The 15391-nt window shown below is 37.0% G+C and overlaps 2 protein-coding genes across 6 annotated transcripts in view; one reads left to right on the top strand and one right to left on the bottom strand.

Annotated features, from left to right (window-relative positions):
* Positions 1–15391, bottom strand: part of LOC122571389 (GTP-binding protein RAD-like) — a 79917-nt gene that overhangs the window by 41179 nt on the left and 23347 nt on the right. The gene's annotated exons all lie outside the window — the stretch shown is intronic.
* LOC122571398 (voltage-dependent anion-selective channel protein 3-like) lies at positions 574–8434 on the top strand. Its single transcript, XM_043735084.1, has 2 exons — positions 574–700; positions 7829–8434. Exons 1-2 carry the CDS (start codon positions 595–597, stop codon positions 8092–8094), a joined length of 372 nt encoding a protein of 123 aa, XP_043591019.1. The 5' UTR covers positions 574–594; the 3' UTR covers positions 8095–8434.

Raw genomic sequence — 15391 nt, 5'->3', positions numbered from 1 at the left:
TTGATAGTAATAACAGTTATGAAAATATTCGACCATTTACTGAAATAAATTTATACCCAAATTATTTATTTATTTATTTATTTATTTTATTACTTTCCGCCATCCATGCGTCACACATTGTAATTGACATTTAACTTTATTCAAAAAAATGAAATTTTTCGCAATTTCACGAAAATCCTCGTGCTCGTGAAGAGGTGAAACGATTCGTAAAAACTAGACTGCGCAGTTTTATGCATTTTATGGGCAAAGTGCAAGACCGCGCGAAACGTATTTAATACGAAAAAATATACAAAACGTTCAAAGTATTATATCGGTGGTTGCTAGGATATTTGAAAATTGGATAAAATAATTTTCTGTCGATGATTCTATTTTTTTAAATTATACTCTTGAAAGTACGAATTCGCATAAAAATCGGTAATATTTTCCGCCAAGAACAATTTTCCTCGGAATCCAACGAATTTCTCGACCATAAAATCTGTTCTATTCGCAGCAAGCGACGCGCAGTCGAACGTGGATATTTTGGGCTCCATAGTCACCGCAGTAAAGGGTCTCCTGATCGGTTATCAAGGTGGCTACAACACGGAAACGAGCAAAATGACGAAGAACGACCTGGGATTGGCCTTCAGCTACCAGGACGTTGGTTTCCACTTCCGATGCACCTCGATACCGTACGAGTACGGACTTTCCCTCTTGTACAAAGGTTACAAATTTTCATTACATTCTATGATGACCCGTAGACTGAAAATTTTCTGCATTCCCCTTATTTAACTATACCTTCGACTGCAGTGAAACTCCTAAATTGTTTAATTACATACTTGACATAATTTGACCCTTGAAACGTGAACATTTTCTTCGTGTATCTTTATATCTCTGTATCGTTTCTTTGTTATTGTCGGTAGAAAAATGTGAAAGCGAAGAAGGCTGATGTTTAAACACAAATTTTTGCAAACATTTATAACCTGTAGATTGCTGTGGATGTCTGTGTAATTTCATATTTTTCCATGAATATAAGCGAAGGAGCAGAATTTAAATGGAATATTATAACGAATACTCTTTTCAAAAGATATACATCTCGTGTATATATTTTCACATGCAAGTTTCTTCTAAATGCATAAATATCTGCAGTCTACTATTTATAAGCTTTTTTTTAAGTTTTTTTTTTCAGTTTTTAAAGTATAAATAAATATGAAGCTGCTGGTTCAATCTGTTTTTGATTAAAATTTTTTAACACGTTTCTTCTTTGCCCGTGACAAGAGCAAAACCGATTTGCCTTTTTCTTTTTTTAAACAGTATATTATTAATCTGTTATATCTAACGTTGCAAAAGAAACGCGAATGAACGTAACAGATACGATGGTTGAAGTAAATGTAATGGTAATATAATTTCGTTGGCAATTTAGAGCGTAAAATTAGTATGGATCTGGTTTAACACGCGAGTGCACATTCAACTGATGTAATTAACAGAATTAATTCAACGTGTATAATCGGTTCAGTTTTGCCTTGATTAATATCGATGCGGTAGTTAATTGGCGCATCGGGTGCGATTTTCCTTTAAAAAATTAAAGAAGAAATACTTGGGATTTATTTTCGAGTAACTTGAATCTTGTTTACAGACGATTTAAATGAAATATAAGTATCTATAAATTATTATTAACGAAACATAAATATCATTAATAATATCTCATATTTATCATGATATTAATTAATATTTGAAAAATATTTATCGCCACGGTGTACTGAAGATAACTGTGAATTGATCACTCTCACGTATAATATTTTTATCGATCAACCGAATCTATTTTATTATTCATATTATTTGCTTTTAATTTATTCAACAAAATTTAAGTTCCCGTTAAATTCAATTTTAACTTTACTCTATTTTCCCTGTCACAATTCCCTTCGTTAGATAGCCACGAAATTTTCCCCATTCACATTATCAAAATTTAAATTATTCATCAGCCAAGAGTCGAAATTAATCGTACAAAAGCTTTGCATCGTACAAAGCACACAGTTATCTCGCCAATACATTTTTTTTTTCCCACAAAATTAACAATATTCGAGCAGATAAACATTTCCAAGCTCCTAAGGTTCGTTCTAACTAGTCGATTTTTATCCTCGTTCTGCAAAACCAGCAAAATGGTTCCAAATTCAAAAATTCGTTTCTCTGACGATAATGTCATTTCTCGTAAAGCAAATGGTTGCGTTAATTCATCGTGGTTTCCGGTTGACCGATGAGCGAACAACGCTTGCGTTAAAATGTTGCGAATATCGTGCAAGCACTCGCAAAGGAACTTGTAGTCGGAGGAAATTGAACAAGGGGTTGCAGTTCCATTTCACTTGGATTATTCTCGAGAGAAAGCGAGCATCGCGAGCTATCATACTCGATAGCAGGTCATTTTTAATTACTTTTATGCCCCGAGGTTGTCCTTTACCGTAATCGAAAAGTGCTCATAGAAAACACTGCTAGTACGAAAATGGAAAAACTTTGATCTTTCAACGTAAAACGTTCTACGTACTAACGAGAATGCAAGAGTATAGAATTTAAGTGCAATCTCCCTTTCTAAATAATTCTTCATAGATAGCGAATTTTTATGTCAATTCACATTTTTCAGAATATATTAAGTTGTCCAAAAAGCGTCTTTCTTTTACAGATACGTCTTTTCCAACGACGCATCTTTATACAAACATGAAACCTAATCTATCAAACGTTGTGATCTTTATCTTGATAGAAGAAAATGGATCATACGTAATTCGATAATATAATATAATATAAAACGAAAAATATTCTGCATCCATTATTTCCTTATAAAACGGAAGAAACTTTTAATAGTTGAACAAGCGAAATCTCGCTACGAATTCATTTTACCTATCAAGTGTTATAGAAAGCGCTATACTTTGGATATTTCATGTACCTTTTCGTTGTTATGTACATTTTGTAAAATTCTGCGCTTTTGAATTTCTCAAACAAACGCAGAAAAATCCGCGGTCCTGCTGTTAGCAATTACGAAAGACGGTGTCGCAGCGTCCCCTCCATACACAAAAATGTAGCAGACGATAAAAGATATTAGTTGATTGTTCTTGGCGATCGCGGAAATAAAAGTAAAGGATCACTAAGGTTACACTTAGAATTCATATTAAAATAGTTTTAGATTTATTTAATAAACGATTCCCAGGATCTTCGTCGATGTACATTTGCACGCGTCTCGGCGCTCTCTTTGTCTCACCATCTTCCATACCACACTGCCAACGGAACAGTTGCATTCATCTGTTTTTCACATACGTGTGTCGCTACTACGCGGCTAATCTAGTCTAGCACACAAAATTATACATATCTCAATAAAACGAACGAAACATCTAATTTCAGGACAGTTGATTGTAGGACAATAATTGAAGGACAAAAGCGATCTTTTTTCGTTAAAAAGTGGTATCTGCAAAGTGTTCATCTTGAAACGTTCTGGCAACAATTTTTATCAAATTTCATTAATTCCATCGTTTTCGAGGAAACATTCCAAGAGGAAAATAAGTTCAATGAAAATTGATTATTTTACCAAAAGAACAGTCGATCCTTTCGACGTGAACGATCATATTCCACTTACGAATCAATGCAAGCTGTTGAGTGCTGATGAGAAATTTTTTAAAATAAACATCAGTTTTCTCTTTTTCCTTGCAAAGTGGATAATCGAAAATCCTCGTTGGACGAATGTGCACAAACGTGGACAAATCGCGGACAATCATATCTCGCTCACAAAATCGATGAAAAATATTCACGGCTGGATGCTGATGTCACATTTTTCAATTCCATCGTACCTTTTTTTCTTTCTCAAAGTGGACCAACGAATACTGTCCATTTTTTTTTTTATAAAAAATTGCGTTTGGAGACGTCAACTTGGCAGACCCGTGATCCCGTCTACAGTAAATGTTCCCCGCTCAGAAGATACACATAATTTCGCCATGGAAATTCAAGATCGTGCGTCGCACACGACTGAAAGGTCGTTGTGACGAACAATAGTCCATCGGAAATGGTACAATGCGTCACGTTGACAAACATCGTCAGTTTTTGTATCGGTTGGTGTTACCGCGATTTTGTCGTAGTATTGTGATGTTGTATAGGATTGTGTTACCAGATTGAGGTAGGTTGGGGGTTAGATTTCGGCTGCTGTGTCGTGAGACGTACGCTTACGCTCGTATACCAGCTCCACACACATTCTAATTTATATTAAGTTGTCCGAAATGTTTCTTTCGTTTTATAAGGAAATAATAGACGCGCAATATTTTTTTCTTTTATATTAGTTTATTGAATTATGCGCGAATATAATAATAGAAATAGAACGAAATGGATCAATAAAATAATATAAAACAGAAATTGTTGTTCATCTATTATCGCCTTATGAAACGAAAGAAACTTTTCCGACAACCTGATATTTTCCCAATGAGACGTTTGCGATAGCCGTGATCGCTTTTGTTGGATTCTTCCATTTAGAAGTTTTATCATGTGGTGAACCATACTCGGTAGTGGTAGTTGGCCTAAATGCTACACACTGCAGCTTAACTCTTACTTGGTCTGATAGAGTCCGCTAAGCGGTTAAAAGTTGCAAATAAAAGATTAACAAGGGAAGAGGAGGATTCCCAAGCCGCAAATTCCAAAAATTATGATACTTTGGGGATGTGTAAGGGATATATATAGGACTATGGTATTTCGTTTTGCTGGCTAAACGACTTTATGGGGGTGAGACCGAGCCCCGAAAATCCGGCTAGTTTATGATTTTCCGTTGTAATTCGCGAACTCTGGGAGATAGAAAAAACGTTTTCAGGCAAAAGTTACTTCTTTTAATTAGGACTATCGTTTAAAGTAAAAAATTTGTTAATTTCGTAGCTAGTTATAACGCAAAGTGGAAAAATAGCTGAATTTCCAGAGATCGATTTCATACACCCACATACAGCGAATTTAGGCAGAAGGAAAAATTTCGTAATATTATGACCATATATCGTCTACATATGTCGAAAGTTTCCTAATTTCTGGAATTTGCGAGCTGGGCATCTTCCTTTGTAAATGATCGGATTTCATTTTCTTTGGAACGTAGCTCGTAGGTATTTTAATTATACGATATAATGTTTTTTCAAATGTACCTTCCTTTTACAGTCCTTTTACATTTTTCTTTACAAACTAGAACACACACATACACACACACATATATATATACAGCAACTAAAAAGTGAGAGATCATTATATTTGCCAACTGTTTTAAAATATTTAAGTGGAACGAACAACATGTCGTCAGAAAGCTTTATCATCCTTTTTATTTATTTTCCAATGGATTCATACTCGTGAGCTTTTTAACCAACTCTCACGATAAAACGGTAAGTTTACGCTTTCCCGTATAAGCTCTCCCCTGAGGACCAAAGGGTTTATTGGGATTTATTAAACGTTAAAGGTGGGACTCTGGATATGTTTTTGCTGTTAAACGAGAATCCTCCCTTGGTGGAAATTTCGAAACTTCTTGTCCATTATCTGTTGCGTGGCCGGTAAATTTCGACCTACGTCACAAGTTCTCGAAAGCTTCTGCACCGAGTGGACAATCCACGAGACACGGTGTTCAAGTTGATAGCTTCGCAATGCTCTGGTGGCCTCTATTGACGAAGGATTACCGAGTTTAATCGCTAAATATTGAAATTTATACCGTGTTCCCCTGGACTAAGATGAAACAATAACATCAGCTTCCTTGTTTGCTATCGTTTCTCGGGAATTGCGAGGAAAAAGGGAAAATTCGATCTCTCTCGATTACTTTTTAATCCATGCTGTTGTAATGGAAAAGTATTATTCGACCTTATGGTAAACACCAAGGCGATTGACTTATGCTTAAAGCGAAATTTTCCGGGAAACAGTTACAGACTTTAGCTTTCTCGTTTCTCAAGCTCTTGACGACGGTTCGTTGGATTTGTCGCATTCTCAAACGTCGCTATATCATCGCTAGATCGTAGAAAATTAGATCCATAAGGAATACGATCGTTTCTTGTGTCAAAGTCGCACGATAGCAGTTGACGCGAAATTATAACGATCCGATCGAGTATAAAAATCGAGCAAAGGAACGATTACTTGTAACCGTTTCATTTTTCTTTCTTTTTCGCCTCTAACTTATTCAGCGGTTTAATTTCGAAAATAGGAAACAGAGCAATGTTTGCCTAGGCAATTTTTCCTTCGAAATTTGAACAAACAGTAGCAGGGACAGCAACAACGTAATTCGTATTCAATGTTTGCTAAAACTGTACGCTCCTCGATATGAAAATACGGGGGAGGAAAGCAAAACACGAATTCTGGGAAAATCCTCTTGCGACGGAATTTCCATCAAAATGTTAAACAATCGTATTGAAGAACTGACGGATTTTAGCGTGATTTCGAAACGATATAAATATTTCTCGTAATCAACGATGAATTATCGTTAGAACTTTCGACTTTTCTAACGTTTCTCGAATCTCCGATAAAATTCTTTCACGCGTACGACATTTTTCCATATACGTGTGACAAAAAAACTTCTCCATACTTTGTCCCTTCCTATTCTATTAAATAATAATAATAATAATATAAAAATAAATCCATTACGTAATATCATATTTCGAACGTTAAATTTAAACGATCAATTTTTCTTGGTCACGTTTCACCACTGTTTTTATTTTTCATATTTTTTGCGTCTTTTTAAATTACGCTATTTCACAGTTTCCAGCTGTAGCGTAAGAGGTAAATGGACGACGATGGCCAGCGTCGTTCTGATACCACGCTGTTCATAGTTGCCATGCATATTTTATAATCCGACGTGTTTACGCTTCACACGCCACTAATTTGTAATTACGGATCTATCAGGAAGAAAATAAACGATCGGACACTGGCTGGAAATAATCCTGATTTAAAGACTGTTCGCACGGCTATACGTGCTAGCAACGAGACACGAAAGCTCCAGTTTTTCTTCTCCCCTTCTCGTTTCGTTCGTTTCGTTAACGTGACATTTTTCTTTGCGTCGATGGCGAAGGAACTTCGGGACCGACGAATCTGACGGCATGGAAAATCCTTTTTGCTCTTTACACCGTGGATTTCTATCGATTTTCCTGCTTTCGCGACTAGCTGTGTGAATACATCAAAGTGCTTCAAATATGAAAAAGCATAGCAAGCACACACGCTTTCGTTATCGATTTTTACGTAACTAGAATCTTTCCTGATGTGTTTAGTCAAAGGATCTGGTTGAGAGTTTATCTTACATAGTGGGTTGCGTAATGAGAAGCTGAAAGGAAATATTAAACAGTGTAACAAATTCTCTTCTGCGAAAGAGCATCAAAGCTCTCGTTTCTGATAACTGAAGATAAAGAGCCACGCGAGAAAATTGTATTATCTCGCTTCTGTGTTGGCAAATTTATTAATCTAAAAGTCCGGGAATTTACAAATCCATCTAATCTGCTAATTGACCAATCTCCTCACTCTACTGATCCACGAGTCGATTAATTTATAAATCTACAGATCATGAAATTCTCGAATTTTGTTTGCGAATCCGCTGCTCTCTAAATCCTCGCGTTCCCAAATTCTACAAATCTGTAGATGCCAAAATTTCGAGATACCAGAACCTCTAAACCTACAAAATGTACAGATCTACGAATCAACGAATCTGTAAATCTAGGAATCTGTAGGTCTGTAAATTTCTGAATGTAAATGTAAAGATGTAAAACAATTTGCGAACCGACAGATCTATACGAATGTTAATTAAAATGTGAGAAACAAAAAAGAAAGAAAGTATCTTCAGCCGATAGAAACGACGAAATAAACGATGTTTCTGTCATTTTTCAAGTAAACTCGGATTGGGACGCGGCAATCAACGGTATTCTAGCTAGAAGCGGTGGAATCCAGAAATGGACGCTAGGCGCCGCGGCGAAATGTAACATCGACGAAGGATCGACGTTCCGTTGTAAATTCAACACCGATCTTCAACTGGGTTTGAGCTTGCAGCAGAAACTCGACGAGAACGCCACGTTAAGTTTGTCATTTAACATCGATTGTGCCAATGTGACGAGAGGCGGTCACAAAGTCGGCTTGGCTTTCGAAATCGAAGCGTGAACAACCAATTGTCGACGTTTCGAATTGTCTTTAGTAAGAACGCTCTTTGATGTCTATTTTTTTCTTTCATTTTATTTTTTCCAACTTTTTGGAGTCCGCTTGTTTCTCGCCTATGTATTGTGACTGTTCGTATTAAACGTCCGATATTGTTATTAAAGTAGCACTTTCACTTTAACTGTGTTGCAATTTATTCGAACTTTCAGATACTTTGTTTTATCATTTAAAGTCGTAACAACTCGTAGAATTATTAACCTTTACTATCTTTTTTTTTTTTATTAAAACAACGTGCGCGTATATTCTCGTTTTTACCAGAAACTCGAGTACGCCGAGGCTTTTAGCAAGTTGTTGTTTATGAGACGATCATTTTTCTTTCTTTCTTTCTTTTTTAGAAGGTATAGTAATTTAAAAATTACTTGAGAATAAAGGTGTAACAGGTATTACGATTTGTGTTATTATTACGCTCTACTTTAATACACTGTGGCGGCTGTAGAAAATAAGTACAAGGAAATTCGATTATCTAGATATACGTAAAAAGAAGGAGATTTGAAATTTGGATAAATACAAACAAAAGTAGCGATATTTTCAGCTCTGAAACCGAAGAAGAGAAGAGAAGAGAAGATTACGGTGAAATTGGGAATGAACGACCCTCTTGCTTCGAAGTGTTATGACTACTATTAAAAAGAGGATTTACGATCAGATAACTTGAGGTACAAACAGAATATAATGTAACTTAGTTCGATGTATTAACAAAATTTGATTTATCAGCAGAAAAAAATACAAGACGTAAAATCCACAAATAATTTAGGAAATTTTATATATAATCTATATTGCATCGCATTCTCTGTAATTGACCTTGTATTATTGGCTTCGAAATATATTTATGAAATTATAAATAATAATCATGAAAAGAGGGAGGGTCCTATTATCTGAAAATTCCCTCATCGGGAGATTTATATCACCACATTAACCCGGATACTGCAGGTTACAATGTACTTAACACTAAAACTACCACACCAGTCAAATTGACTGGTTTTACAATTTTATTTTAAAACTCCCACTTTATGTTATATTTTTCCCTCGCAATGATGCAATGACTTTCGCAACGACAACTAAAAGAATAATATAATGAATTTTATTTTCTTTTTTATGTACTCAAACTGAAAATAACTTTGTATCAAGGCAACTTATACCAACAGCAGTCAAAATGACTGGTGCTTGTCAAAGTGTAAAAGGGTCCTGCAATCTATTCATCGACCCCAATTAACCAGTTTCCTCGTTTTCTACAACTTGCCACACGTTTTTCAAATTTTTATTGCGTGTCATTCGATATGACGATATCGGTTATCAGAAAAATTCCGCTAGATCGCTAGATGCTAACGCTAGAAATATCACAGCAGTCAAAATGACTGGTTCTACAATTTTATAAACGTGTCAATCCTCGTTTAGGGATCATAGTCCCAGATGAATTAATAACGTTGAGGTTGAGATTGACTGACTGAAGAACGAATGGATGAATTTGTAATAGAAAAGTATATTGAAATAATTAAAGGTATAAGTGTAGTATCGCGGACATAAGGCCTAGGAGTTAGCGGGTAAACCACATACAATGTCGCGAGAGCCGAGGCGTTTTTAAACCACAAACAATGTCCCGAGAGCCGAGGCGCCGATGGGCCCATCAATGTGTCGTCCGTCCTTCAAGTGAATAGTTTCGTGGAAAAGGTCTACGTGACTTTGGCCTCGAGCGGTCGTAGAACACGTGTGTGGTGGGTCTACAGGAAAACAAAAGACATGCGAGAGCAGGCAGTTTTAGTTTGGAAGTCGGGAAGAATAAGTCGAGAAGTCAGAGAGTGCGAGTTGCGTTGTAGAGTATAGTGTTGCTAGCGTTGTCGAGGGAGTGTGGTCTACGTGAAAGAGAACGGTGGATCCGTTGTGTCGAGAGTTGTCTAGATTGTAGCGTGTTATTGCGATTAGTTCATAGTAAACTACCATCGTTTTTCTGTCTATATTTGTACAATCCATTCATTGTAAATAAATTACAAATACTAGGATATAATAACAGTATATTCCATTGAAGATACTACATAAGTATAATGTATAAGTTTATGCTGATTCAGACCCTTACTCTCTTAGTGTTACTAGACAGTGGAATGATAGGGAGCACGTTCATATATTTACAGCAAAAGGACATTGCCAAAAGAGTTAAGCTTATAGCTTTGGGTAGAGGCTACAGGGAACATAAATAGAAATCTGTTTATTAGCTCCTTTGTTTCTAGACCTTGCAACCCAAAACATAATGTATACTCAAATACAATAATATGCACCGCTCCTTATTTAGAATATTTCTGAGTAATAGCAGTCTCTAGGTCACAGACATACACAAATAAAGATGTAGAGTTTTTCTTCGAGTAGTTAGTTCAACAAATAATACCAAAAATGTGCTACACAACATGGAATTGCTTCTGTAAGAAAGTAACGAATCAATAAAGATAAAAATATTCTATTATTAGGTATTTTTTAAAGACCAGTGATTTTCACTGGTTTTGGTAGAAATAGCTTCGTGTTAACTATCGGTAGTTCCAGTGTTAAGATTTCCTTATACCCCTATCCAATTGCACGAAATACACAACAGAATTTAGGTATTAACGTCTGAAACTTCAAAAATGTTACGACCCTCGGAAACAGTGTGCGTGAACTTCAATAACATTCCGAACTTCCCCAACAACCTAACGTGTATTGGATTAATATAGGAGAGTGGATCGATAAGTAAGTTACAGCTTGCCGATAACTTTCATTCGGAAAAAAGATATACAGTTACCGTTGCTGCTGATATGGATGAAACATTGTTTCGCGTGGTGAAACGAATACAGCATCGTTCTACATCGTGAACACCTATCATGTTTCAGTTCGTCTACATCGATTAACAATACTATATCAACCACTGTGTATCATCAATGTATATTATCATTCGTTAAATGTTTAAGAACGTAACTTGATTCACGCGAAGTATGGTAAACTCGGGTTTCGCGTAACTTGCGATATAATTTCCTTTATGTCGAGTTAACACTGTCTCTTATTACGCTAGTTTTGCTTAGAGGAGATATATATATCTATTATGCGTACAGTTTGAGTCACACAAATGCAGAGCGTGATGCACAGGTCATTGAAAAGAAGTGGACGATGATTAGAACTTCCGATGCTGGACGTCGAGATAGCGAAGGAAATCTCAAGAAAAGTCGTTCGACGTTTCTTTCTCGAATTTATAATTCCTATACGAACACTAATCTCTACAGTGTGTTTATTCGTGAACAGTTGAATATCTAAAAAATTATAGAAAATACGAAAAAAAGAAAAACGTTTCGGACGAAAGCTGATGTTTATGAGCAGATATTTGTACGATCTTGAGGCAACCCTCGTTTTAATTTTTTAAACGCATCTCTTTTATTTATTTTTTATTACACATTCTCGTGACTGACGTCAGAACATTTCCAAAATACTGCGTACGTACGTATGTATTTTCTACAGGGCAATTTCGAGGGATGAAACGACAGAGTTACCGTGTCAACGGCGTTAGCATTACTCGATGTACGCAGCGTGGAGGAGAGGCGATTTTACGCGTGTAATGTAACGCGTTGCAACGTGCGCAGAATAATCCAGTATGACGATCCACAAATGAGTGGAATTCGCGTAAATGCGATTCTTGATCCTGCGGGTTTCCTTCCGACATCTTTCGACCATTGTTGTTGCTATCGTTCCGCGTGCGTCTATAATTCCAGTGTGCAGTTTGTTTGCGCTGTACATCAGATATAATATTAATGCCGTGGCATGGCTTTGTCGTACCGTATCTCGATATTATCTTGTGCAAAATGTTCTGACGTCAGCTACAAGACAAACGGCACAAAGAATAAGAGAGAACCATTTAAAAACTTAAACGTAATGTCCACAGGGCATTTCAGAGCCACTTCGAGATCGTATAAATAAGAGCACGATAGGGGCTCTTTCATGACTTTCGTTTGAATCATTTCTTCGTGTGTTTTATATTAGGTTGTCCGAAAAGTGTCTTTCTTTTACAGACACGTCTTTTACAACGACGCATCTTTATACAAACATGAAACGTAATCTGTCGAACGTTGTGATCTTTATCTTGAAGAGAAGAAAATGGATAAATTCGAAAATGGAAATTCGATAAAATAATATAAAACAGAAAATGTTGTGCATCCATTATTTCCTTACAAAACGAAAGAAACATTTCAGACGACCTAAAAATACGAAGTCCTCAGATATTAAAAAGGGGTTTAAAAACTTAAACGTGAGGATCACTGGGCATTTCAGAGCCACTTCGAGAGCGCATAAATAACAGCACGATACACGTCCCTTCATACGCTACTATATTCGTTTCGATCATTTTTTCGTATGTTTTATAGTTTTCCAGATATCCTAACGGTTCACAGATAATCAGCGTGACAGTAGAGAAATACGAGGTTCTCGGATATTAAAACGAACTGACGATTTCCACGATGTCTGTTCGAGCAAATAAAATTTAACAATGAGAGAAGAGATCGTTCTACTATCCGAGAGTTCCATTATCCGAACATTTTCATCCCTCTGTTGGCATCTGACACGGGAGACATATTACAGTCGGATGAATTCGTCACGGTGCGAACTACAACCTACCTACCTGAACAGGAACACGCAATTCCGTACAAAAAAGAAAACAAAGAAACAAAGTTTCAGCTGAAAATTTCCAAAGCACATCCACCGAGAAAGGATTTACGACCAATGATTAATAATTGCGCCCGAAACTTCAAATGGGACACCGCGTATTTTCAGGATGACACGTTTCTTTTTTTCTTTCTTTTTTTATTATTTAATTTGTACTTTACAATTTGTCCAGCTAGACATTTGGTAAATTTTTCTAATCTAATTGCTAAACAACACGTGGATGGCTATCCCCAGCGGCATACCATCTTTAAATTTGTCTATTTTATTCCTTTGATGTGGGATGTAGGATGACAGGTATCTCGTAATCTCTGTTCTCAAATTAACTGCGAATTTTGCTAATATAAAATCACGACGTTTCGTTATAACTCCAACGAGATGTCCAAATGTTTTACGCGATAGACACATCCGTAATACCTTCGTGAAAGTTCTCTATGGTAAACGTTCAAATATTTTCACGAACATATAGAATTTATCGACAAGCGTATCACCAGATGTTATCGCAAATCGCAAGATTTAATTTTAGGATTGCACGTGATATGCATTTCATGGAAATGCCACGCATAAAACCAGAGCGAAGAAGAAGAAGATACTCGAAGCACGCTTATTAAAATTCCATTTGAATACAACGCCGTAGCGTTCTCCTTTCTCGTTAACAGCTATTTCGCGAGATCTTGATCACGCGAAGCGCGCCTCGTTGTTAGTTCGATGCAACGAGCAGAGTATAATAGTCGATGCCAACCTGCAGTTTTACAAACGCCGGCTACGCAACGATTTCTGTTCACGGTTCACGTGCACGTTGCTGAAGTGTATCACGTAGCGGCGTCGTATTTCACTTGGCTGTTGGCAACAGAACCAGAAATTAATGAAACCGGACCGTTATTGATCTTGTTGCTAACACGTAGTTCCATTGTTTTAACGAGGGAGCATCTTGTCCGCGCTTTTCACCGGCATCGATGAAAATTTCCCAACTTAAAGGGAACCGTTCGATCCCACGGCGTCCATTCTATCAGCAGAATTGCGGACGATTTGTGCCGGATCGCTTGGTTCATGTTTTTATGACGTTTTACGAGGGACGTTTTATGAGAAGGCCGACGGTTATTTGATCCTTAAACGTACAACGTTAACAATCGCTGGCGTATCTACTAGATTTTCTAATAGATCGTTCGCTAAAATTGGCTCGTTTCCATAAGTGTTTTCTTATAATCAACGATATTAATTTATCAACCTTCGAGACACGAGAGCTACAGCTTTAAAATAGCTGTATAATAAAAGAGTTTATGATAAATGGAAAATGAAAATAGGAGTGAAAGTTTCTCGTAGAAAGTCGTAACAGGTGGCAGGAAATGGATATTTTATGAGAATTCAAGAAGAGGGAAAGATTGTCGATAAATCTTGAACAGTCTATAACAGAGAAAAATGGATGTTCTGCATATAAAAAGTTTGGACACAAAAACACGTGCCCTATTATCATACTTTCTAGGATAGATGACCATAAGAGAAACGTTGCAGCAAACAAGCTTACGACGAAGCTCATCAATTAACTGTAAGTGACGCGAAGAGACCCGTTTTATGGCTTATTAAAATTTAAATTACAAACGATAACGTCTACGGTGATAAGACTTTCATTATCGTGGCGTATTTTCGATCTATTTCACGCATATTTTATACGTACGTATTCCTCGTATACGTTGCTATACCTTTGTGTTTCCTTTTTAACTCAATCATCAGATTGATAAAATTCGCTTTTCATCGGTAAAACCATTTAATCCGCGTTTGTTTGTACTACAGCAGGACATGGATCAGCTTTCGTCGCTTTCGTCAATGAAAATGCATTACTATCAATGAAATTTGCACAAATTTCCGTGGTTTTTGTTACGAGTCTGTCGATCGTTTTACCATCCTTTATTCGTTAACAACAGCAGTATCGTTTTACTCGAATGAAAAGTTCAGCGTGTCTCGGAAACAGTACACGTGGCAGGCAACGTATTAAACTGTCGATATTGCTGCAGCAGACGCTTTTGCGCGGCGTGTGACACGGCACATTCGACGATGCTTTGGCAAATTAATGCGAGCCACAGAAACGCAATACGTACGTATACACGTTGGCTACGTGCTAATTAATTAGTGTGTAGAGTATAGCAGAGCCGCCTACTATTCGAATACTTTGTTATGCGAACGTTGGACGTGTGCGTTGGAAAGAGCCGCTCTATCCACGAGGCATCGCTTCGTGTATTAAACGCGTTGATCCTAACGTCATTGCGAAGTAACGTGCACCTGTCCGCGAAACAGCGGCCAGTCGTTTCCGTCACGAAAACTGGCGTTAAAGCCGAATTTACGCTCTTTCGCTTGGCAACAACACGGCGGATGAACGCCGCTTTCATTCTTGTTTCATGCGCGAATGAAACCAGATAAAAGCAGCGTTCATCCGTCGTGTTCACGCAAAGCGAAACAGTGTAAACTGGGCTTGAAATTGTCAGTAGCGAGGCGAGTACGACGTCGCAGCTGTAAACGAACGTAGCGACGTAGGGTGGAAGCATCCTGCACGTCGTTCGACATTTTAGTAGCGAGACAAAATCTA

This window comes from Bombus pyrosoma, linkage group LG10, assembly GCF_014825855.1.
Source record: "Bombus pyrosoma isolate SC7728 linkage group LG10, ASM1482585v1, whole genome shotgun sequence".
In the NCBI taxonomy this organism is placed as follows: domain Eukaryota; kingdom Metazoa; phylum Arthropoda; class Insecta; order Hymenoptera; family Apidae; genus Bombus; species Bombus pyrosoma.
This window is presented reverse-complemented; position numbering and strand designations above follow the sequence as displayed.